Below are 27,739 nucleotides of genomic sequence, written 5' to 3' on the forward strand. Positions count from 1 at the left end.
AAACATAACATTGTGGTGTGCAGGAAAACCGTTCATGCACTCTTCACATAACATGGGAGCACTGGCCGCTTGCTCCACTAGCCCAGCTAGAAGCGAGGCCACATCAGCTCTACAATGTTGTACAAATGAACAACAATATATATCACGTGGCAGCAGGAACATTCTTGCCGCCTGCACACAGCACAGGAGCATCCAACTCAGCTGAATAGTACAAAGTGGAAGAGCTCCATTGTGCTGACAATTAGCTGTCGTACAAATGAACTATATACACCATGGCGTGCAGGAGCCTGTTCATGTGCCACACGTGGGACATCAGAGCAGTGGCCATTTGCTCCACTAGCACAGCTAAGAGCGAGGCCGAACCAGCTCTATAATGTCATCACAAACGAACTATATACACCACGGGGCGCAGGAATGAACTCATGCGCCACCTGTGAAACACAGGAGCAGTTGATGCCTGCTGGTTAGACCAGCTAATGCAGGGCAACATGAGCTCAACTGTGTTGACAAATTAACTATATACACAGCAGAACACGAGAGTCTACTCACATGCTTACCGCTGAGGACAGCAACAGCGGACTCTTGCTCTATGGCACACAGCCAGAGCGGTCAACAGACCAGCTGACCAAGGAACTATGTACACAGCGAGGCAGCGAAATTCGAGCGCCATCAGCTGGGAACAGCGGCAGTGAGCTCCATTCTACACAGGTCAGAACGGAGCCATAGTCCTGCTGTTTAACACATATTATATACACTGATCAGCCATAACATTATGACCACTGACAGGTGAAGTGAATAACACTTGTCAGTGGGGGATATATTAGGCAGCAAGTGAACATTTTGTCCTCAAAGTTGATGTGTTAGAAGCAGGAAAAATGGGCAAGCGTAAGGATCTGAGCGACTTTGATAAGGGCCAAATTATGATGGCTAGACGACTGGGTCAGAGCATCTCCAAATCTGCAGCTCTTGTGGGGTGTTCCCAGTCTGCAGTGGTCAGTACCCATCAAAAGTGGTCCAAGGAAGGAAAAGCGGTGAACCGGCTCATTGATGCACGTGGGGAACGAAGGCTGGCCCGTGTGGTCCAATCCAACAGACGAGCTACTGTAGCTCAAATTGCTGAAAAAGTGAATGCTGGTTCTGATAGAAAGGTTTCAGAAAACACAGTGCATCGCAGTTTGTTGCGTATGGGGCTGTGTAGACGCAGATCAGTCAGGTTGCCCATGCTGACCCCTGTCCACTGCCGAAAGTGCCTACAATGGGCACGTGAGCATCAGAACTGGACCACGGAGCAATGGAAGAAGGTGGCCTGGTCTGATGAATCACGAGTTCAAGGTGTTGACTTGGCCTCCAAATTCCCCAGATCTCAATCCAATTGAGCATCTGTGGGATGTGCTGGACAGACAAGTCCGATCCATGTATGCCCCACCTCGCAACTTACAGGAGTTAAAGGATCTGCTGCTAACATCTTGGTGCCAGATACCACAGCACACCTTCAGAGGTCTAGTGGAGTCCATGCCATGATGAGTCAGGGCTGTTTTGGCGGCAAAAGGGGGACAGATGGGGCCCAGACAGACGGGGCATAGGACCTCCCCACTCCAGGCGGGCAAGGTGCGTTGGCCGCAAACGGCACAGTGGCGTGGGCGAGAGGAGCTCATTGCTGAGCGCACATGCGCATATGTACATGGGAGCACTGTAACACCAACTAAACCAAACCTTGCTGTTGCCAGACTGAGCACCAGGTGAGCACCAGGTGCTAGATACAAGTGACGCGTAGGCCCGTAGGCTTAACCACACCGTGTGTGCCGGGGGTTTTCCGGGGACACGGGGTGATGCAGAGTCCGGGGTCTGAGGGTAGCAGACCACCAGCCGTAGCGGGATCTAAAACCGAGGCCTGCACACACAGACAAGGAGGCTAAGTAGAGCTCATTCTCAGCAAACTGAGAGAGCGAGATCTCCTATAGCAGCAGTCGTGCCTCACGCGCGGCAAGATCTCTTATGACACACCGAGGCTCAGGGCCTTGGATTTTACAGCCACTGCTAGAGCTCCTGCTATGGAGGAAAAAGTCCTGTGGACATAAACCAACACAGCAAGCAGTCAGAATATACACTCACCTAAAGGATTATTAGGAACACCATACTAATACTGTGTTTGACCCCCTTTCGCCTTCAGAACTGCCTTAATTCTACGTGGCATTGATTCAACAAGGTGCTGAAAGCATTCTTTAGAAATGTTGGCCCATATTGATAGGATAGCATCTTGCAGTTGATGGAGATTTGTGGGATGCACATCCAGGGCACGAAGCTCCCGTTCCACCACATCCCAAAGATGCTCTATTGGGTTGAGATCTGGTGACTGTGGGGGCCAGTTTAGTACAGTGAACTCATTGTCATGTTCAAGAAACCAATTTGAAATGATTCGACCTTTGTGACATGGTGCATTATCCTGCTGGAAGTAGCCATCAGAGGATGGGTACATGGTGGTCATAAAGGGATGGACATGGTCAGAAACAATGCTCAGGTAGGCCGTGGCATTTAAACGATGCCCAATTGGCACTAAGGGGCCTAAAGTGTGCCAAGAAAACATCCCCCACACCATTACACCACCACCACCAGCCTGCACAGTGGTAACAAGGCATGATGGATCCATGTTCTCATTCTGTTTACGCCAAATTCTGACTCTACCATCTGAATGTCTCAACAGAAATCGAGACTCATCAGACCAGGCAACATTTTTCCAGTCTTCAACTGTCCAATTTTGGTGAGCTTGTGCAAATTGTAGACTCTTTTTCCTATTCGTAGTGGAGATGAGTGGTACCCGGTGGGGTCTTCTGCTGTTGTAGCCCATCCGCCTCAAGGTTGTACGTGTTGTGGCTTCACAAATGCTTTGCTGCATACCTCGGTTGTAACGAGTGGTTATTTCAGTCAAAGTTGCTCTTCTATCAGCTTGAATCAGTCGGCCCATTCTCCTCTGACCTCTAGCATCAACAAGGCATTTTCGCCCACAGGACTGCCGCATACTGGATGTTTTTCACTTTTCACACCATTCTTTGTAAACCCTAGAAATGGTTGTGCATGAAAATCCCAGTAACTGAGCAGATTGTGAAATACTCAGACCGGCCCGTCTGGCACCAACAACCATGCCACTCTCAAAATTGCTTAAATCACCTTTCTTTCCCATTCAGACATTCAGTTTGGAGTTCGGGAGATTGTCTTGACCAGGACCACACCCCTAAATGCATTGAAGCAACTGCCATGTGATTGGTTGGTTAGATAATTGCATTAATGAGAAATTGAACAGGTGTTCCTAATAATCCTTTAGGTGAGTGTATATAGCACTATATAAACACGTCTATTATTTTTAAAAGGCTCTTCTTGTGAACGAAACTGAAACCGAAAAAAACACTGTAGCGAAAACGGTGGTGAACAACACTATGAAGTGAAGCCAGCCAGCCGAAATACGCAGTTTGAATGTTTATTACAAACACACACAGAGAGCTCATGTTCTCGGGTCCAGGCGAAATGGCAAAAGAGCATGAACCTGCGCTGATGTCACGTTTTATAGAACTAAAGTGGGAAGGGACCTGTTCTGAGTGACGAGCGCAGGCAGCTTTGATAGAGTGACGTTTCGATCGGGTTCCTACGGAAGTGTGCAGAAACCCCTCCCCCTTGGGCAGTGTTTCCATCTACTAACTACTAATAATAAAATAAAACGTTTGACATTTGTGCTGGGGTGGCTACTGGGGGACTAAGACAGCACTGCAACAGTTTACACCTTTAGCAGTTAATAAGCTATTAATAGATTATTATTAACAACAAAAATCAATTATTTATGTAGTTACTAACCAGTTTTATGTCATCCAAATGTATAGTTGATGGCATATATAAATACTGCATATTGCTCAGAGAAATTGTTTCTCGATAGAATTTACCAGGTTGCATGTTGAATGCTCTCACTTTTGATTTCCTAGAACAGAATATTTTTTTCTCTGGCTTTGAAACTGCATTGAAATTCAACCAAGAAAAACACAAGTGTTGATTGTAATCCTTTACAAGGAACTTCATATTTTTTTATTTATTTTTTGTAAAATTGTAATTTTAACCAGCACTGATAAATAAATTGTATGTCCATTTTCAGTGCTTACAAAAACAAATGTCTATAAAGTACTGTGCATTTACAGAAAGCATTTTAAGACCTTTTACTGAATTATATATTGTGTTCCACTATTTCAGTTTGGAAATGTTCCATCAAATCCCAAACTACTTATAAATGTAATGTTCATGCATATATTGTCTTTTGCATCATTAATAATTTCCAGTTGCTGTACTTCAGAAAAATGAGGAGAACTGAAAGATACCACTTCATAATGAAATTAATACTGTTGCAAGAATTAAAATGTAATTGTCAGTTGAGGTTGAGGAATTTAAAATGATGTCTACATACAACTCAGCTTTTGATAGAAATCCACAATCGAGCTAAAAATAAAGACAGTACACATTAAGGTATATTCCTTTGCGTTACTGAACCAGACACACATTGAGTCTTTTAAGCTTTTAATGTGCAGTGTACAATTTTATGGAACTCATTGTGTAAGCTTGATATATAAATAACACAACCCTGCATTTTACATTTTGAAAGCATAGTAATGTAACAAAATGACTATGGACCTGTTAGGGTTCTTTGTCTAAATGTGTTGAAGCTTCAAGTGAAGTATCTCAGAGATTTTTATTTATTTATTTATTTTTTACATGGGGCAGCTCAACCTTATGCTCCACAGTTAGTGAGTGTTGATTTAAAAGCAGTGGCACTAGCAAGAGATAACCTGGATAGCTCAAGAGTCACCACCCCACAAGGAAACAGTAATGCAAGCAACCTCTAGCTACTGCAAGACAATTGAGAATTTACTCTCAGCATATAACATAGCTAGTGTTTGCGAATACACAAAGAAGATTGTTCTGGAGTTCCAAGGATGCCATTGTTTCCAGGGTTACACAGTATGACAGGTATTAACTCTTAAAAATCTTATTTTTGATTGATGAAAATATGGCACGTGATAAGCTGCTTGTTTAAAACAGTAAGGTTAATAAAATGCAAATACAAATTGTTAATCAATATGGGTATTACATATATTCTACATGTATATTGTGTTATGTGTAATGATACATGTAACTTTATTTAAATTAATAGAAATGGATTCAGGAACTGAACTCATTTTTTAAACTAATCTTATAACCCCCTGTATCTCTCTTTCACTTTTATCTCCTGCCAGTTAACCCACTGACAATGGTAAGCTACAGGCTAAACCTAGATTTGAAAAGGTAACCTCTAGGCCACAAGACACATACTGCATCCTGTGAACTAGCAAAAGTGTCATTATTCAATTGGGTCTAAATGCATTTTATGATCTGTTTGTTAAGTTAAATGAAACTGACATCTTAAAGGGGGACTAGCACACTCCCTAAAATTATTGGTTTATATGGACTCATGTGCAGGTCCAGACGGAATCTGCGGAAGTTTAGTCTAAATTCTGTCAAACTTTTTCTGTAAATTCTGTGGAAAATCTGCATTAATTAATTTTATATTGTTTTATGCAACAACAACACAAAATAAATACTTGAATTATTTGTACTTTATTATACCTCAGTAACATAACCAATATGTACATCCATTAGATTGAAGCCTTAAATTACAATACAAACCAACTACATGTGTTTAAACAATGAAAATATTTTACCAGCTATAAGGTAACACTCAAATTATGCTATTGATAATAAGAAACAGAGCTATTTGATTTAAACAGATGTACACAAAAACTCAGCCAGTATCCCCTTTACAGCAGGGATGCTAAAATAGATCCATTAGGGTAGTTTTGTTCCTATCATGGTCATCTTATTTTAATCATTATAGGCTATTTTAGTTTTGTAAAAATATTTAGTATTTAGCATTAGGCTACCATTTAAGTTTTTAATGACCTGGATCAAAATGTTTTAGAATTATAATAGCTGCATTGACAAAGTCCATACGCACAATCGATGGAATTCTGAATATCTGCGCAGATCTGCGTAAATCTGCGCTACAAGAATGCAACCAATGGCTTCCTCACATATAAGTTCTGCATGCAAATACTTTGACAAAGTAAATGGAAACACTGTTAAGTGTATAATATGTGCAGTGCAATGAAACTACCACAACTATACAGATGGTGTGTTAATCCACCTAAAAGCTGAATACACAGCCAGCTATTGTTATTTATTTTCTATTCGCTGGAACTGGAGCGCACAGGTGTGTTTCTGAACGCAGAGCGGCGGTCTGTGTGTTGAGTGGGGATTGCAAACGTGGGAAAGTAAATCGTTTAGTTAAGTAGATTGTATAAATTTGCTAGATAGATACACATTTTGTATTTCACTTATGACCAGAAAACATTGCCACAAGGACACTAATGTTAGGGCATTTTCATTGCAATAATAAAAACATATTGGTTGGTCAGTCAGTTCCAGCTGTAATTGCAAAATATTCCTTCAGAAACAAATAATCACAACCTTTATAGTTAATTTGAAATTGTGACAATAAAAAGTTGTGATAATATCGGGAAACAAAAAATAATACGAGTCTGACAAGATGCGTGAGAATTGACAGGTCTGCTTTTATTGCTGCTGTTATTATTCCCACACGTCTTCTAAGGAAGGCAGGTATTTTTACATAGACTAATATGTATTTAACAAAGTTGTTATGCTAGATATATATTAATCATTTACAAAGTATGAATTTATGGGGAAACGATGTGTGATAGAGACGTGCGTTTTTTCCTGCTTAGTTGAGATTCTGCTTAAAAGAACCATGAGCGTTGCGTCTTTGCTGGCATAGGCATAGTATTGACCAATTGAAAGGATGTTACGATGTATATGTCATCAACCTAGAGATCTTATATTTTTACCCAATCACAAGACAGTGACTCTACGAATATCTAGCCAATCAAAAAAGCCCTGGAACGCAGCTACAGAGCGCACTGGTCAGAACGCAGATGAGAGTTTATTTTACAGCGCATTTGTTGCATGATACGCTATTACTTGGGGGATGTTGTTATATTAAAGGAATAATACTTTAATTTCACTCATCGTGTTTTAAGTTTTATTTTTATACATTATTGTATAAAAATTGTATTGAGTGGATTCTGCGGACTTGAGTGAATTCTGCGCTTTTTCGTTAAAAATCCGTGCCCGCAGATTCCGCTGCTCATATGTTAGTAGGGGTGTATTAGTAAAATGTGTGTGATTGCTCAGTTTTATTCTATCATATTAGTAACTTTTGAAACTAAAGTATAACTCTTATCCTCTTATGGCTACTATAAATACCCCAAAGGAGACCACATTTGTGTTTCAGGGTTTTGCTTTAAATGGATATTAAAGTTGCTTTTGCAGAGTCATTTTGTTTTATTACTATTCATAACTATAGCACCCAATCAATTTAAAATAGGTTCAGTACCCCTGAATGCATGCACATTTCATATACTGCTCCCTACATTCTGGGTTGAATTGCTTTGATTACCACAGGATGGTAGAAAATTAAGTAATGTGAACATTTAATTCATGCACATAATGTGCTTAATACAGAGCATATCCCTTCAAAATCCACCCTTTGAATATAGATATGATTTGTTATGAGGAATTGTTTCTCTTCTGTTGAACCCTCAGTCATTTATATTATGAATGTCATTAATCTATACCAACTTTGTTCTTATTAACCTTTTTAGTATTTTTATTTATTTTTATTAGTATTTTAGTATTAGTATTACCATAATGTATTCTTTGAATGTTCTCTTTGCTTATTAACTGGGGAAAGGCTTTGAAAACTGACATAACTTTGTTATGTGGTGTGTGTGTGTGTGTGTGTGTGTATATATATATATATATATATATATATATATATATATATATATATATATATACACACACACACACACACACACATACACACACTATTTTACTTGCACTGAAAAGGAAAGATGTATCACTATTTTGCCTATTTTAATAACAATATTTTTGGTTTTGTTGTTTTTCCCTGTTATAGGTACGTGTTTTAGTTTTTTTGGAACAGTGGCAAAACCAATAATGAAGGGCAACATATGTAATATTTGTATATCCCTGAGAACAATCTATTTAATGACAACATAATCAAAATTTATTTTGTAAGCTAAGAAAATAATGATGCCAAACATAATCTCTTCAAAAGAATACTTGCCTGCAAAGGATAATAACTTAATTATGTTTTGTTGTTTTACAATAACAACTTAATTGTAGATACCACTGATTACCCAGAGTGCATCTCTATATCTAAGCATACAGTATAATACAAATAAAATAAAGTAATAATACTTCTTGCATTAGAACATTGTAACCATTTGAGCTACACACTAATTTGAAATAAGCATTTCATTAGAAGAGATAATTCTCTAACTTCTAACAGGGAGATATACATTTTGTAATGCTATGAGGAGGCCTGTGACAACTCCAGGGACAATGCATAATATGTTGCATTGTTGTCAACTTACAATGTTTTAATCTATGCGATATGCCACAATTCTTTTTGTATACACCAAACATTTTTGTCTTTAATCGTGTTTCTCCTTTGGCAAGCTGTTTGTTTCTAAATTTGAAAGTATATTTAAAAAGTATAAAAGAGGCCCCTGTGTTTTGAGATCAATGTTTTCTTGCCCATCCCATTCAATAATTCATTAATCTGCAGCCCATTCTGTATATCAAAGCCAAAGCTTACTTGTCCATTGGAATATTTTAATATCTAAAGCTTTAATTTATCAAATACCCTCACATTTTTAAATTTACTTGACATATCAAAAACCTATGCCTCATTTTTAGCAACTGGATTGCTCATCTTTACATAATTGAAGGTTCTCTTATTCTTAGCATCAGCCATATGTGTATACTTCTATTTTAATTATTATTTAAGGTTTTAACTTCTAATAATGTGCCATGTTTGAAGCAACTTTTACTTGGTAAACCAGCATGGTTTACATTTCTTAAAACATGGCAGCAACATTTCAAAGTGGTTCATACTGTACTAATTCAATTTTTCCACATGTGCAAAATGCATTTAAATGAGGCAAGCAAAAAATACAAATGAATTAAATTTAGCCTGATTTGATACTAATACTTTCAAATTTTCTTTATAATAGCAACATTATTTATTATTTACTCATTTTGTTGACACTTTTATCCAAGGTGACTTTTGGTTAATACTACGATTACATTATGTTCTGCCTCTGAACTGGTAACACAACCAAACAATCCATGTTGTTGTAGTGAACAGAACACCAACCGCTTTTCTTCAGCAAAAAGTTAAAGGAGTACAATTGTGTACATGTACTAAAAACTGAGTGAGATGGATCTCAAGCTCTTAGGGGCAAAAATGATTTTAGGAAAGAAATGTGACATTTAAACAATAGAGCCCGTCGATGCAGGCTCTAACATTTGATAGATGGCCTCGACTGGAGTTATATGTCCTGAGCTGAAGGCGAGGGCTCTAAATAAAGTCAAGGTCATCTATCAAACATTAGAGCCTGCATCGAGAGTGCTCTGTTACTATTAGAAAATTATTTTTGAGTTTATTTTTTAATTAAATAATCTTATAACTTATTTTGTCCAGTAACCTTCCACTGAAAACAAAAAGTTCCCAACGTAATTCAAATAAAAAACAAATGACGTAGAGAAAATTGTTTTTATTTGGCTAAAATATATTCTTATTCATTTTATTTACTATTGTGGTTAGTCTTTCTTGAAGTTGATATGGACATCTGTTAATGTTACAGACTGAACAGTCCCTGTAGTACTCAAACATGTTGCTGGAGGCGGGGCATCGTTCGAGCTGGCAGGGAGCGGATTGGCTGGAGATGAAATAGTGACTTTTGGATCCTGCTGAAGTTAAAACTATGGACCAATTGTGTATTTCCTGTGGATTTGCTGTCCAGTAGCTGGAAACTGAGCTTTTATTCTGGTGTCTTGTCACTGACATGATTTCCATTGTCTCCAGAACAGTGTCAGAAAGTAGCTGAACAGTTGTTGCTCCTATACAGTGGTTGTTGTATCTTTTGCTAAGCTGGTATATATGTGTATTGATTTGTTTTATTCTGTTGAATTTTACAGTTCCAGTGGACATCCATACTGTTTGGAAATGCCAGCTAGATCTGGAAGCTGATTGGCTGTTGTCACACAATCATTTTCTAATGTTCTTTAAAACACAAGAAAGACAGCTGTTTCATTTTCTCAGCAACAAAAGTATAACAGTGCTCACTGCTAACCTTTTTTCTTTTGTTTTGTTTTTTGTTTTTGGATTAATGGTATGGACTCGCCCATTCAAGAACTTGTAATATACTATATAGAAAAAAATTAAATGTATTGACTATTTTTAAGATTTATGCAGCTTCACAATGTATTATTTATATGTCGGAACATTCTGTAGATTTATTTCACATACACGCAATATATATTTAGATTTAAAAGACAGTGGCTTGCAATCAATAAGTAGAAACCCATTTTCATATAAAATAAATTATCTTATTTAAGTATGCATGATGCAGATGAAATATGGTTCTGTTCAGCATGGCATTAATCATCCTTTCACTCTATTGCAGATAGTGTACTTACATGGAAAAGTCCACAAAGAGCAACACGTGTTTATAGTGGTTGTCTGTGTCTGATTATTCCGGAGGCAGCAGTGTTTACTATGTTTCAATTGTATTTGCAAAGCCCTACATTTATACAATGTTCCAAAAACTAATAGGACAGGTCACCCTGATCTGATAATTAATTGTACCAGAATCAAGTGAAACCTAAGGGATTATTTTAGAGATAAACCATGTGTTATGATAATCTTGACCACTAAGATAATAGCTACATCACACAGCTGACAGTAGCATAGAAACCATGTCACTGATGTTGCTGCACTTAGGTATACTATTTCTTAAATATCTTGTGTCCCAAATAAATTCTACCAATGTGTAGTGTGTGAAGTCAGATCCCCACTTGGATTTATACTACTGTTCACTTTGGGCACAATTTGATCTGATACCCACAGCCCCAATGGAGTGACATGCCTGCTATGCCAAAAGACTGGTCCCCTCAAGGTAGTGAACATTTTACCAATGTCTAGAGGGAATGACATTACTTTAAAAGGCTTATTTTCTACACTATGATACTGTTACACATTGAAGCTCAATATATAAGCTTTCCATACTCTCATACTCTTACGCACCACATGTTTTCTTCTGTTCAATTGCTGTGTTTCCTCTGTTTCATTTCCAACTCGGAGAACAGGCCAGACACACTCTATTAATGCGTCCAACATTTTATTGCAATCAATCACTACAATTAACAGCAATACTAATATACAGTGATCTCTCTCTCTCTCTCTCTCTCTCTCTATATATATATATATATATACACTCACCTAAAGGATTATTAGGAACACCATACTAATACTGTGTTTGACTCCCTTTCGCCTTCAGAACTGCCTTAATTCTACGTGGCATTGATTCAACAAGGTGCTGAAAGCATTCTTTAGAAATGTTGGCCCATATTGATAGGATAGCATCTTGCAGTTGATGGAGATTTGTGGGATGCACATCCAGGGCACGAAGCTCCCATTCCACCACATCCCAAAGATGCTCTATTGGGTTGAGATCTGGTGACTTTGGGGGCCAGTTTAGTACAGTGAACTCATTGTCATGTTCAAGAAACCAATTTGAAATGATTCGACCTATGTGACATGGTGCATTATCCTGCTGGAAGTAGCCATCAGAGGATGGGTACATGGTGGTCATAAAGGGATGGACATGGTCAGAAACAATGCTCAGGTAGGCCGTGGCATTTAAACGATGCCCAATTGGCACTAAGGGGCCTAAAGTGTGCCAAGAAAACATCCCCCACACCATTACACCACCACCACCAGCCTGCACAGTGGTAACAAGGCATGATGGATCCATGTTCTCATTCTGTTTACGCCAAATTCTGACTCTACCATCTGAATGTCTCAACAGAAATCGAGACTCATCAGACCAGGCAACATTTTTCCAGTCTTCAACTGTCCAATTTTGGTGAGCTTGTGCAAATTGTAGCCTCTTTTTCCTATTTGTAGTGGAGATGAGTGGTACCCGGTGGGGTCTTCTGCTGTTGTAGCCCATCCGCCTCAAGGTTGTACGTGTTGTGGCTTCACAAATGCTTTGCTGCATACCTCGGTTGTAACGAGTGGTTATTTCAGTCAAAGTTGCTCTTCTATCAGCTTGAATCAGTCGGCCCATTCTCCTCTGACCTCTAGCATCAACAAGGCATTTTCGCCCACAGGACTGCCGTATACTGGATGTTTTTCCCTTTTCACACCATTCTTTGTAAACCCTAGAAATGGTTGTGCGTGAAAATCCCAGTAACTGAGCAGATTGTGAAATACTCAGACCGGCCCGTCTGGCACCAACAACCATGCCACGCTCAAAATTGCTTAAATCACCTTTCTTTCCCATTCAGACATTCAGTTTGGAGTTCAGGAGATTGTCTTGACCAGGACCACACCCCTAAATGCATTGAAGCAACTGCCATGTGATTGGTTGGTTAGATAATTGCATTAATGAGAAATTGAACAGGTGTTCCTAATAATCCTTTAGGTGAGTGTATATATATATATATTCCCGAAGTTAAACGAGAACGAACAATTATAAGGCGATTAGGCTTTTATACAGCTTCTCTTCATTAGAATTGTGTTTCAATAACACGGTGCAGGGAACGTTAACTCCTAGCAAATGTATGACAATGCAAGGAAAATGAACTCATTGATATCCAGTTAATATCGAATCGAATTCAGCCAAAATAAATGTAAGAAATCTAATAATAACACTATGTAACACAATTTTTGTTCCTGGGTAGTAAGTGTTATTTCCTAATTGCTATAATGCCTCAAAAGTTTAGAAAATGGCTGTTATTCACAAACAATTTGCTTTTGTGACCAGGACAGTGATATTTTTAAATGTAACTATTTCCAATGAGAAAACGGGCGAATTTGTGTGTTTTCGTTCACATAAAGTCAGAAAAAAACAACATATGAATCAAAATTAATATGTATTTATACTAAAGTAATACAAAAATGACTACAAAAAATTTAGAAGTCATAGTTTTTCAAGATTTACGATTCGTTAATCGTAAATCTCGAAAAACTACTGACTTCTAAATCTTTTGTAGTCATTTTTGTATTACTTTAGTAATACAAAACTGGAGGTCTGCATTCGGGATGTGTCCGGCACTCGCCTCTGTCCAGCACTGCCTTCATTCATCCACCTGCAGAGTCCTGTTCCTTTAATGCCGTGGCTTATTAACATATGGTAATGACTCTGTAATTGCAAACATGAAATGCAAATGTATTGCGGGCTGGCATTAAACATGTACATAGCACAATCATATTTGAATTGGGTGAAAGCCTTAATTAGACTGAATATACAAGTTTTTGTGCTATATCAGTGCAGAGCATTCATCCAATAACTGCGCAAAACTCTGTTCAAACAAGTGAGGATAGTAGCGCACTGTGGAGTAGAGCAGGCAGGTTTGCACAAGTTTGAATATCTAGCCCTTGGAAGTTATAATTAAATTTCAGCAGCAAACAATCCCAATTCCCCACATTCACTTAAATGCATTATAAATACATTCTTTCTAAAATGAAAAGATCATTCTTTCATCAATAGTAAATAAATTACTCGTGAATTGTGATATCTGACGTCCCTGCTTTTTGCTGTCTGTTTACTCTTATGGTTGTATAGAGTGAACTTTTACACACCCCTAGTGTTTGTCGATCCACATCCCTCCTCCTCTCCTGTTATCAACTCTGCAGCAACTCCTTGGCTAATTCTTAGCGTAGGGGAACGGGGTCCGATGGTCGGGTCCATTCTGCCAGGCTGTCGTTCCCCTCTGCCAAGCGATTAAAGCCAAAGCTTTTATATAACTAATCGCTCATGCCAAGTCTTAATTAGAGTTTAAACTACTGAATTGAAAAATATGTAAAATTTAGAATAGGTGAAAGTATTTTTTTGTTGTTGGTGGTGGTGCTGGTGTTTTTTTTTTTTTTTTTACCCTTTCTTTTAAAACTCAAACACATTAAAATATATTGGGCTGAGGATAAATTGCATCTGATATTGTCTAAGATTTTCCCTTTTTTGGTGATACACCATTATCTTTCTGAGCTGGAGGAATATAAATTAATAACAGTTAAACTTTACCTTCTAATCTTATGAACCCTTTTAGGCATTATGTCTGCAGATATGGGAGCACATTAAACTAGAGGATTACACTGTATTCTATGAATCCTTACACAAAGAGATTAAGAGCAACATAGCCCAGAGAAATGTCTCATTTGTATTCCTTACAAACCACAAGGGCTGGAGATATGTTTAGATCAATCAGCTGTCTATTTTCAAGCCATTGCCATTAATATCTAGCCTGCTAATGTTCGCATAATGCTTTATGGTAGAATTACTGTTTTGCCCACTGCTCTGTATACTCAATAAAATTACAGCAGTGAAAAGGAAACCAAAGGCTTACATTATTTATATCTAAATATGTAAGGATTTAACACAAGAGCTGCATTAAGGTATTGTCTGCATTTTATAATTATTTTAATTAAATTGCTTGAAAGACAAATGTCCTTTGTACTAATGGAAATGTATACGATTCTTTTTGCCGTAGCTTTGCAGTGTGACACATTTCAGGTTGTAAAAGCTGTGTGCTGTTACTGTATATAAACCAAAAGTGGGTTATAGATATGTCAAGCGTGTTGCCTCATTGTAAGTAAATGTGCTGAGACAGATATGTGGAGATAGAGTAATGTTGCTTTTCTGTTTCATTTAGTTTGGTTTGCATGTGAGCCTTCATCTTGTATAATTTGAAATTGATCCAAATGCTATACAATAAGAGTCTTATTTGTTTCCCTGGTGTATTTCAACATTGTGAATATATTGCAATAAATACTAAAATACAAGAATATGATTTCTTTACCTTAAACTTTCCTACAATCTCTAAATTTTGATCAGCAGACCAAATGTATCAGTATGTGATGATCTCTTTATCAAATAAGTATAGAAGAAATTCATATTACTATTTTATGTTATCGACTGCAAATTTTAAAATAGAAGATTTTTATACTTGTGTGTGTTTTAAAATAACTTATTTCTATGACTCACTACTGCCTGGACCATGACCTTGCATCTATTCACCTTATAACTAGGGCCCTGCATTTTAAGTTAACATGTGTATGTCAATTATGATTCAGCTGCTATCCCTGCAGATGTCCCTGCAACTACTCCAGTTATTGTAATGAAATTCACAAATTAAGAAATCAACATATAATAGTTTGACTAATTAGAACAATAAAAACATATTAAGTTGAGTATAAATGGTAATTAAAAAAACAAGGTGTGTTCATAGAAACACTGAGTCTACTGTACTGTACACTGATGGGTGTAATTCAATTTGCACAACTTGCAATTTATCTTTGGACCACTCTAAAGTCTACAATAGACTGACATTTATCATAAGAGAAACACAGAAAATGAAAGGCTGAACTTGACAGCTATGAGTTGGCATTCTCCAAAAAAACAAAAAAAAAAACATAAGGTGAACGAAACTCGTGAACACCAATGAAATATAATATTCAATTTGATAGAGGCATTTGTTTGAGGTAATATTCTCCTAGAAAAAAGGATACTCCTGAACTACGTGCATTTCTGAACAAACATAATACATGCAGGAGCCATTCCTACAGCAGGTCAACTGAGAAGTGAATATCTCTACAGATGCAAAAGATCAGTATGCTTTGCACATTTGGTCTCCAATAAGCATTGACTACCTCCGAAACTGAATGTTATATTAGCTGATATAGTCTGCAGTCTGAATTACTCATTGGTGGGACAGGGCATTGTGAAATATTTAAATGGATTTGGTGTCAATTTTAATGAAGTGACTGGATTTGTCTCTGATAATGCCAGTTACATGATCAAGGCATACAGTGCAGTCAACGTTTGCAGACAAATTCAGTACTTTTGACTTGTAATGCCCACACACAAGTTTCACAAAGAAGACAGATTGGTTATTACCGTTAAATACATGTTTAAACATTGCCCAAGCAGAAAACTACGTTTTAAAGACAACCTGACAGAAATAATCCATCAAGAAGGCTGTACTTTATGCTTAAATTGCAATAAGAGCCATGCATAACACAATGGAGCACTTGGTATTCAGCTGTTGAATATCATTTCAAATATACCCCTTTTTATGCAGGCTTTATGGAAAATGAAGTACACATTTCACCAAACACTGCAGTGTTAAAGGACATCCAGAAATTGCTTACAGATGTGCAAAGTTCAAAATCTCATCTTTCCCTGATTACGATGCATGCTGAGGGGCTGGTGGATCTGATTCAGTGGTTTGAAAGTTGTGAAGTGATGGTCCATGAAATATATAATATAGTTGCAGAATTAATAAATACATAAGGAGCCATGACATAAGAGGTGCACAGCACCGACGATGTATTTTTTGGTTTGGTTAAATATGTGCATTGTAATTATAGTATTCAACAACGATGATTTACTTGATGAAACAAAATTAGATGCATGTTGAAATGAAAAATCCATATAGCCCTGACACTGCCAATTTTGAAAACGGCACAATGTGAATTATCTGCTTGTGAAGTTAATTGGTTGACCTCTGAATAGAAAAACTGATGTATTAGCTTCAAAAGTAACATAATCAATTCAATGAAAGATAACAAGAATGTCACAAAATCTGAGAACGGCATGAGTTATAACTCTGGCTTACTAAAGACACAGGCTGTAGCTATTTGACTACCAGTGCAGTTTGACATGACAGACTATGCCAAAGTATTCTGGTTTCCCCTAGTTCTACTTTTCAAACAAAATAACTGTGATTTAAATCAATTTGTTTAGCCACCAGCTAATAGCAAACTACAAACCTGTACATCATAGCGGTTACATTTATGCTTAGAAGAAAGTGGCATCTTACTAAAAATGAAGCCGCAACTGAGTACAGTTGTGTAGTTTTCTATTAGCGGGTGGGACAAAGTTTTGATTTAATCCGGTCCTTAGTCTAATAATGCATTTCACATTTTTTTCATTTTTTTCTCATTAGTTTCTTTGGTTAATTATATGCAACCCATTACAACTAAAACAATGTTATAGTCACCAGCTTAAGTTTTGATGTTCAATTACATCTTCCTATACATATTATATTACATTTACACGAGTAGAGGTTAATAACTATATTAATAATGAATGTAGTTTTAATATTCTATTTTAATCAGCTTATTAAATGCTTTACTGCTTTAAATCTCAATATACCTCATCAAAGTGGTGGGCATTTTGTACCACTAATGCTCAGCAGATAAACTTTAGCATACAGTATGGTTGTTGTTGTCAGTTCTCAGTCTGTGGTTAATATTAGCAATTATTTTGATAGTTCATTGTATTTTTCCCGTTTGAAAAATAACCACTTACTATGATATTGTCTTTCAAAGAGCTGGAAAAAGCAAAGTTTGACAAAGATCTCTGGTGCAGTCTTGGTAAAAACCAGTGAAAGTAGCTGAATAATTGAAATGGTTCTACTTTTCATACAGCAGGTCTGGGGAATTTGTGCTCCATATTTCACAGATTTGTAAGCAAATAGCTTGGATACCTTCCAGAATTTTAACTTACAGCTTTGATATTCACATGGTCTAGCTTTTTATGTTGCGTTCCACAGAACGTGTGTCATATTCCACCCTAGAGGTAAAAGGACAACAGGGTCCAATTGTTGAGCCACCTGGAGAATAAGACTTTGTAGTGGTGAAAACAAGCTTATATGGTGTATAGAACTTATTCTTATTTCCAGTTAGAGAGGGAGAAAATTACTGCACTTGGATAAGTTCAGATAACCTTTAAATGTCTGACCAAAGTTACATTTGATTACTTAGAATAATATATATACACTCACCTAAAGGATTATTAGGAACACCTGTTCAATTTCTCATTAATGCAATTATCTAACCAACCAATCACATGGCAGTTGCTTCAATGCATTTAGGGGTGTGGTCCTGGTCAAGACAATCTCCTGAACTCCAAACTGAATGTCTGAATGGGAAAGAAAGGTGATTTAAGCAATTTTGAGCGTGGCATGGTTGTTGGTGCCAGACGGGCCGGTCTGAGTATTTCACAATCTGCTCAGTTACTGGGATTTTCACGCACAACCATTTCTAGGGTTTACAAAGAATGGTGTGAAAAGGGAAAAACATCCAGTATGCGGCAGTCCTGTGGGCGAAAATGCCTTGTTGATGCTAGAGGTCAGAGGAGAATGGGCCGACTGATTCAAGCTGATAGAAGAGCAACTTTGACTGAAATAACCACTCGTTACAACCGAGGTATGCAGCAAAGCATTTGTGAAGCCACAACACGTACAACCTTGAGGCGGATGGGCTACAACAGCAGAAGACCCCACCAGGTACCACTCATCTCCACTACAAATAGGAAAAAGAGGCTACAATTTGCACAAGCTCACCAAAATTGGACAGTTGAAGACTGGAAAAATGTTGCCTGGTCTGATGAGTCTCGATTTCTGTTGAGACATTCAGATGGTAGAGTCAGAATTTGGCGTAAACAGAATGAGAACATGGATCCATCATGCCTTGTTACCACTGTGCAGGCTGGTGGTGGTGGTGTAATGGTGTGGGGGATGTTTTCTTGGCACACTTTAGGCCCCTTAGTCCAATTGGGCATCGTTTAAATGCCACGGCCTACCTGAGCATTGTTTCTGACCATGTCCATCCCTTTATGACCACCATGTACCCATCCTCTGATGGCTACTTCCAGCAGGATAATGCACCATGTCACAAAGGTCGAATCATTTCAAATTGGTTTCTTGAACATGACAATGAGTTCACTGTACTAAACTGGCCCCCACAGTCACCAGATCTCAACCCAATAGAGCATCTTTGGGATGTGGTGGAACGGGAGCTTCGTGCCCTGGATGTGCATCCCACAAATCTCCATCAACTGCAAGATGCTATCCTATCAATATGGGCCAACATTTCTAAAGAATGCTTTCAGCACCTTGTTGAATCAATGCCACGTAGAATTAAGGCAGTTCTGAAGGCGAAAGGGGGTCAAACACAGTATTAGTATGGTGTTCCTAATAATCCTTTAGGTGAGTGTATATATATATATATATATATGGAGTATTTCACTTAATTTCGCATAATACACTGGCATGGTGGTTTGTATGTTTGTCTTTCTATTGAGCCATATTTTTTTTTTACCAAGTTAGGAAGAAAGTAAATTTGCAAATTGAATTTCACATAGAAAATTGAGATAATAAACCAACACTGTCTACAATGATTTACACAAAAATGTTATTTGGATAATAATTTATGTAAAGACTTGAATAGCAAGATTATTTATTTATTTACACTGAATTAGAGATTTATATCTCTTCTCTGGCTTGGATAAATAGACCGAAACTCATATGACACAACCAAACAAACAATGCAAGGTGAAAGCAAGACTTGTACCAACCTGAAACAGAAAACTGCATATCAGAGAGACTTGGACAACATACAAAATAACATTTCAATCCACCTTCATTTGTTATGATACCCATGCAATTTCTCCTTTTTTTTTTTTTTTTGGATGGTAATCTACTGTAGATACGGAAGCGTATTGCTGCCAACCTAAAAAATAATATATATATACTACAAATGGTCATGGACTACATTTTTTTTTTTTTTTTTTTTTTGGGTGGGCGGGGGGCGTTGCTACGAAAAAAAATAAAAATAACCCATGACCATTTGTAGTTCTTATGGGTAACCTCACGATACGACAGAACTGGATAGAAAGTATAGAAACGGAATCCTTACTTAAAACTTACCCACAAAATAACAAACAAACTAAAAAAAAAACTTTTCTTTTTTTCGTGGGCAGCAATATGCTTCCGTATTTAAAGAATTGTAATTTTCTCTGAATAATAATATAGCATGTAAGTCAACTGAAAGACAAATTGACCTTTCTTCAATTTTGATACTTAAACCATAGAGCAAGTGATCAAAAGCAGGGAAAAAAAAATGACACCCGCCACCCGCCAAATGCTTGTAGATTTAGCCAGTGGCGGGTAAATCTGTCAATTGTACCATCCACTTTGGCCGGTAGCCAACTTTTAGTTTCTGATAGAGTATTTGTCAGTATGTTTCAAAATACGAATTAATTTGTTGACGTTGTAGTGTTGGTATGTTACTTGATTTGGCAAACCGCAATATCATGATTTTTGAAAATATATGGCATCTGGACAGTCTTTGGTCCAGGAGAACATATTTCAAGGAGAGCAATGAAGCAGAAGTAAGGTGGTTATATGTGGAAAAATAATGACTTTTAATTACTTTTCATAGTCATAATTACTGACTTTTTAATTACCTGGATCAAAGAGTTTCAGAATTATAATATGACAGAAAAGGAAAGAGGAGCAACAAACACATGAATACACACACAGCCGGCTATTGCTGTTTATTCTGTATTCGCTGGAACTCGAACGCATGGTTCTGTTTCCGAACGCAGAGCGGCAGTCTGAGTGTGGTCAATCGTTTAATCAAGTAGATTGTATAAATTAGCTAGATAGATAGGTCTTATACATTTTGTATTTCGCTGTTGTGACCGGAAAACATTGCCACAAGGACGCTAATGTAAGGCATTTTCATTGCAGCTCACATTGCTAAACTGGAAATTGAATGAAAATGTATACAAAACGAAAAAGAAAAACATATTGGTAGGTCAATTACAGCTGTAATTGCAAAATATTCCTTTATAAAACAAATAGTCACAACCTTTATAGTTAATTTGAAATTGTGACAATAAAAGTTGTGCTAAAGTCGGGACAATAATATACGAGTCTGACACGAGGTGCGTGAGAGTTGACAGTTCTGCTGTTATTATGCCATTTCCATACGTCTTCTAATAATGTATTTTTACATAGATATTTATTTAACAAAGTTGTTGTGTTAGATACGTATTCATCAATTGCATCGATTACAGCATATTAATTTATGGGGAAACGATCTGCGATAGAGACATGCATTTTCTGCTGCATAGCGGAGATATTGCTGAAGAGAAAGGTGCTGTTTGTTCACGTCTTTGCTGACGTGCATGGTATTGACAATGGAAAGGACGTTACTGTCTGTCATCATTCCTAGAGATTATATATGTTCTACCCAACCACAGACCGTGACTAGCCAATATCTAGCCAATCCAATGAAATCCTTTTAATGATGTGCAGAAACCCAGAGAAGGGAGTAACACTGAAGAGGAAGAGTATGAAGTGCAATAATGTGTCACCATACAACACTTTCTCATGTGTTAGTTTAGTGTCTTTATACAGATCCCCATTAGCTGCCATGTTTGTGCATATGTGATTGATTAATTTTAAAACAAAGCTCCCGCACACTGTCTCTACTAGCAAGTGTTATAATTCAATAGAATGCAATGTTTTGATCAAAGACATTATAACACTTGCAAGTAGAAACTGTGTGGGGGCATGTTTTTCTATCCAGATCCTTTCTCCTCATACACACCTATTTAGTCTATACAGGTGTGCAATTAGCTTTTGTATGGTGATTGATTAATTACCTGAATAAATGCCATGTTTTAACATGTTCACCACACATTTACGCACCCTTTTTGCTGATGTTTGCCTTTGGCTGGTAAAAATACCAAGTGGCTGGTAAGTTATTTCCTTCTACCAGACACAGTGGCTAGTGGCCGAAAAGTTAATTTTATCCCCTGGTCAAAACAATGAGACTTTGAATGATGGACTGTAACACTTCACATAGTCCTTTTTGTTTCAGTCTTCTCAGATATAAGCCGTACATCCTGGTGGGTTCTCTTTACAATATATTCCATTATGTACTACTGTAGATTTAGTCTGCCTTGACCCAGAAGAAGTGCCATGGGAGATCAGCTTTCCAATGTAGTTTTTAGAGAAGATAAGTGTCGGAAAGATTTTCTTGAAGGATTATTTGATCAACATAGCCACTGCATTTATGTAGGACTTTCTACAGTATAGAACATAATAGGAACCTCACAACTTCCCTGGGGTTTCGTTTAAAGTCTTGAGAGAGGTTTTGTAATTTATCAATTTAGAGGCCTGAGTGACATCTTCATGTCAAAAATATTTTTTTGCCAGGGTGATTGTTTGTTGTTGCATGATTGACTTTTTCTCCTCTCCTTCCAATTTTTCCTTCATTGCATGTTATTATTTTGAACACATAGTGAAGGGAAGACTAACACAGTGCACCAGAAATGAGGCTTGATTTTAATTGCATTGGAATTCAGTTTGTAATATTACATAGTACGAGGGAGCAAGCAGATTGTAGATTACAGATTACAATAGTAAACAAAATAAACACTATTAAAATACCATCATTCATAATTTAATCATCTGAAATTGAAGATGTAACAATATGAAGTGTTTCATTATTAAGCTGAAGTCATAAATACACTTTACAAATGATATATTTCAAATTATTTCCTCTCTCAGCTCTTCCCGCTGGTTACACCTGTTAACAAGGAAATATGGGACATGTTTATAAAAAGTTTACGATCACCCAGTGGAATGATCTTTACCCCTGACCACAATAGCATTTGTTTGTTTCAGCGGTTTTGCTTTGTATTTGCCTCACCATTTGAGAATGCCTTTGGGTAGCACATTTGAGTAGTTGTATTGGAATCTAGCCATGCACTTAAGTTGTCAGGTTTGTTTCAATATCATTAATTTAGTCTATACCTGAAGAGTATACACATAGTAAGTGCAATTGCGGTTCACACCATGTTAGCAGATTGAGATGCTAACTGTAGAAAGAGGCTAAAAGGCAAAGCTAACATCTTTTGTGCTACCTTCACTAGCTCATTGGTCTCTGCTTCGTATCTCCCTGGGGTGGCACTGATCATTGCTTGTCTCAGTATTTATTTTAATTTTATTATCCCATCATTTCTCACTGATTGAACATTCAGGTGATCAAAGGTCCCACTAGAATCCAATGAAACCAACCACACTTTACAGAAAGAGGTATAAACTGTTATATTTTATAGCAGTAAAAATAAAGTTTAAAAAAGGACAACAGACGGGTTTCAGAAACTGACATTGTATATGTTATCAATACAGCTAAAAAGAGAAGTTACACATATAATATACACTCACCTAAAGGATTATTAGGAACACCATACTAATACTGTGTTTGACCCCCTTTCACCTTCAGAACTGCCTTAATTCTAGGTGGCATTGATTCAACAAGGTGCTGAAAGCATTCTTTAGAAATGTTGGTCCATATTGATAGGATAGCATCTTGCAGTTGATGGAGATTTGTGGGATGCACATCCAGGGCACGAAGCTCCCATTCCACCACATCCCAAAGATGCTCTATTGGGTTGAGATCTGGTGACTGTGGGGGCCAGTTTAGTACAGTGAACTCATTGTCATGTTCAAGAAACCAATTTGAAATGATTCGACCTTTGTGACATGGTGCATTATCCTGCTGGAAGTAGCCATCAGAGGATGGGTACATGGTGGTCATAAAGGGATGGACATGGTCAGAAACAATGCTCAGGTAGGCCGTGGCATTTAAACGATGCCCGATTGGCACTAAGGGGCCTAAAGTGTGCCAAGAAAACATCCCCCACACCATTACACCACCACCACCAGCCTGCACAGTGGTAACAAGGCATGATGGATCCATGTTCTCATTCTGTTTACGCCAAATTCTGACTCTACCATCTGAATGTCTCAAGAGAAATCGAGACTCATCAGACCAGGCAACATTTTTCCAGTCTTCAACTGTCCAATTTTGGTGAGCTTGTGCAAATTGTAGCCTCTTTTTCCTATTTGTAGTGGAGATGAGTGGTACCCGGTGGGGTCTTCTGCTGTTGTAGCCCAACCGCCTCAAGGTTGTACATGTTGTGGCTTCACAAATGCTTTGCTGCATACCTCGGTTGTAACGAGTGGTTATTTCAGTCAAAGTTGCTCTTCTATCAGCTTGAATCAGTCGGCCCATTCTCCTCTGACCTCTAGCATCAACAAGGCATTTTCGCCCACAGGACTGCCGCATACTGGATGTTTTTCCCTTTTCACACCATTCTTTGTAAACCCTAGAAATGGTTGTGTGTGAAAATCCCAGTAACTGAGCAGATTGTGAAATACTCAGACCGGCCCGTCTGGCACCAACAACCATGCCACGCTCAAAATTGCTTAAATCACCTTTCTTTCCCATTCAGACATTCAGTTTGGAGTTCAGGAGATTGTCTTGACCAGGACCACACCCCTAAATGCATTGAAGCAACTGCCATGTGATTGGTTGGTTAGATAATTGCATTAATGAGAAATTGAACAGGTGTTCCTAATAATCCTTTAGGTGAGTGTATATTTGACTTGATTACTATATATTTCATTTTATGTTAGTTAAAATTATCTTTCTGTTTATTTTTTGTCAACATATATATTCAACTGTTTTCCACTTTGGTTCGAATATATGTGATATTAAAATTATAAACACAATTGTATATGACAAGACATATGCACATGCACACGCAAACACACACGCACACAAAACAAGCATGTTCTAGGTATACAGAGTATGTGATACAGTAAAGCAGTGTGTAATGGAAAATCTTTAAGCTGCAGAGTGTGGATTGATATTGCCACAGAGCAGCTGGGTTTAGCTGTTAAGGTAAAGAGATTAATTAAAATGGAGTGTCTGGTCTGTAGCAATGTGAAATCATACAATAACTGGATTTCAAAGACTGGTGGATTTCAAAATACCTGATTAAAGCCGTAATATCAGTTTCTGCTTTCCATTTGTTGCAATACTGAAGCTGTGAAATAGAAGCTTACACACCATTTTGTTTGAATAATAATAATAAAAACAAAACATGCAATGCCCGCCTCCTCCTTTTAAACAGTTCTGCTTGGACTCCAAACATGAACCCCTTCTTAAAGAAAAATGATACTTAATGATACTTAATGATATTGAATATGAACATATTCCATATTAAAATAAATCTGGCACAAACACCACTTTTAACAGTCTTTTTAGGTTGACATTATGTTTCTCAAATATGTCCTTCTGTCAAACTGTTAATTGAAGCTTGATCTTATAATTCTTTGTGTCTATTGAAATAAACTGAACACTCTGTATATCGACTTGGCTATTTGAGCAAGAAGGCTTAGCTACTTTGGAATTGAAAGCTCAGACACACTACTGGCTTTGATTATGTAACATGGAGACGGATATAACAAATATGTATATTATTTTTATTGTAAAGAAATGCAGATCAAAGCAAATAGGGAAGTGTTACTATGACCTACTATGAAGAATAGGGGAATACAAATGTATATATTTATTTTATATCTCTTTAAGAGATAGAAATCAATAATAATTATAATTGAATTGTTTTAGTAATATGATTACTGTAATGTAATAATAATGATAATAATAATATGAAAGATTATAAGAAAAACTGTAACATACTATGTCAGATGTATTATATGAAAAATATTGGACATGCATCTGATGTGCATCATTTATACACTAGACTGGCCTGTTAGCTTCAGATCCTACTATGATTTCCCTTGATATCTTCTCAACCTCTCCAGGGTTATGAAAGCTACCTTTAATATGCTCACACTATGGGTTAGTCTACTTTTCTTCTTGAACCAGAACATATACTAACTGGATTACTCTACTCTCTGCTTAAAAAATTGGCTTTACTTCAGCTACTGAAAAAAATCGAATACATAATAAACTTGGTCAATAGGTTTTAGTATTGTTGGTATTACAAAATCACCATTTTCATATTTTAACAGATAGTAAAATAGCAATGTAGTGCATCTGAGGTTTTGACAGTGAATAGGGGAACAGTTGTTTGTGTTCATATTGCTGTTATTCTACTGAGACAAGGTAGAGTTTGATGGCAGGGATCATTTGTGGCAAGTGGGGAATCCAAAGCCCATCCACTACTTGGTGAGGTACTGATTAGATAAAAAGGCTTTGGGCTTTGGATCCAGCAAAAAACCATGTGGCTGCTATGAAATTTCACATGACTATGGCCTTGCTGGCTGTTTGATGAAGTATGGACAACTTTATGTACTTCTCATAAAATTGATCTTTTTAGAACTTGCAAACATTACTATAATTTACACACAAGCACACAACACCAATTAAGACTAATTAAAAAGCTGAAGAAAACTATTCTGGTACCACTGCACTTTATTTATTTTTCTTTTTAATTTGGCTATATTTATTTATTAAATTCCAGAAAATAATTACTTTTTGGTTGACCTCTGTATCACAGAGATATTGCTTTTTATTATATTACTAATGATTACAGCTACCCACTGTGAGTTGCAGAGCATTTACAAATAAGAACACCTATCTGAAAAATGTTCATGTGAAATAGGTGCCAAGCGCATACATATTTACCAGTTATATTTTTATTTTCAGCAGTCACACAAACTTGCAAGAAAATAATTATAAAGGGGCTAGCTGATTCAATGGCAATTTTTTGGGTTGTTTAGTTTCAGATATGGAAAAAGTTTATTTAGTTTTAGCTAGGTTATTTGAAATGATTCGTGTGGCACTTGTCCTTCACAAAAATGTGGTGCAGAAATGATGCAATACATTTGAAGGGTAATGAAGTATTCTATATCAAATGACTCTTCATGGGAGTGTACTGAAGTGCATTGAATAAATATAATGGGCAATATGCTGCATTGCTGCAGTAGAATTTTTTATTTTTTTTCTTCAAAATGCTGTACAGTTATTGCTGTGATTATTTTTGGTGTGGATGTAGCCTTGGTATGTGTTTTATTCCTGCAGGCAATAGGTTGCTAGCATATCTGCCACAAAAATATATAATATCCCCCCTGATGCCATAAAGGTTAGCCACCTTTTAAAAAAACTCAGTATTTATGATCACTGTCACCCATGTTGTTGCAGCAGAAGCTTGGAAACATAACTGCATTTATGTTTCACTCGAACGCTACTTGATACAAAACACTGACAGTGTTAAATTGAACATGTTTTTAAAGTTCACCTTTACAAACAAACTGTATACCGACTGTATACACAATAGTTCCTTAATTCCTTTAAGTAGGGCTGTTTATATAATTAAGTATATTTGTTTTCTTTTTGTGATGGGAATGGGAAAACCTAGGTAATTTAATGACACAGCATAAATGTTTTACATTTTTTTCTTCACAATAAGTAAGAACCTTTCATTATCTATTTTCAGTACAATGCATGCAACATTTGCTCATATACTTATACAGTTAAACTATGTATCATCTTGGAAAGGAAACTAGAAACTTCCTTTTTTAACCTGGCATTTTTAGTTGCACTGCAATATGTCACAACAATTTGATATTACTTATTACTCTTATTTTGTCAAAACGTTTTCAGTTGGATGTCCAGCAAGTAGTATTAAAATTCTAGCCTGTATTATGTTTACACAAAAAGCATAGATTTCACTGGGTCTGAGTTTTTGCTCATATAAAAGCAGGAGTCCCTTGATAGAAAGCTATGGTGTTCAGACTACAGTGAATTGTGAAATCCACAATCTTTAACAAACTTCTAGTCTTCTTCAAAGACAATTAATAAAAAATCACAGGGAAATAAACA

At 37.0% G+C, this 27,739-nt stretch overlaps 1 protein-coding gene across 1 annotated transcript in view; it reads left to right on the forward strand.

Moving 5' to 3' along the window:
• Positions 1-549: 549 nt before the first annotated feature.
• csmd1a (CUB and Sushi multiple domains 1a) overlaps positions 550-27,739 on the forward strand; it is a 148,936-nt gene continuing 121,746 nt past the window's right edge. Inside the window, exon 1 of the mRNA XM_066714577.1 lies at positions 550-688. Within this exon, the coding sequence (XP_066570674.1) occupies positions 550-688 (139 nt within the window). The remainder of the gene's footprint in view (positions 689-27,739) is intronic.

Source organism: Amia ocellicauda, chromosome 10 (genome assembly GCF_036373705.1).
Source record: "Amia ocellicauda isolate fAmiCal2 chromosome 10, fAmiCal2.hap1, whole genome shotgun sequence".
Lineage (NCBI taxonomy): Eukaryota > Metazoa > Chordata > Actinopteri > Amiiformes > Amiidae > Amia > Amia ocellicauda.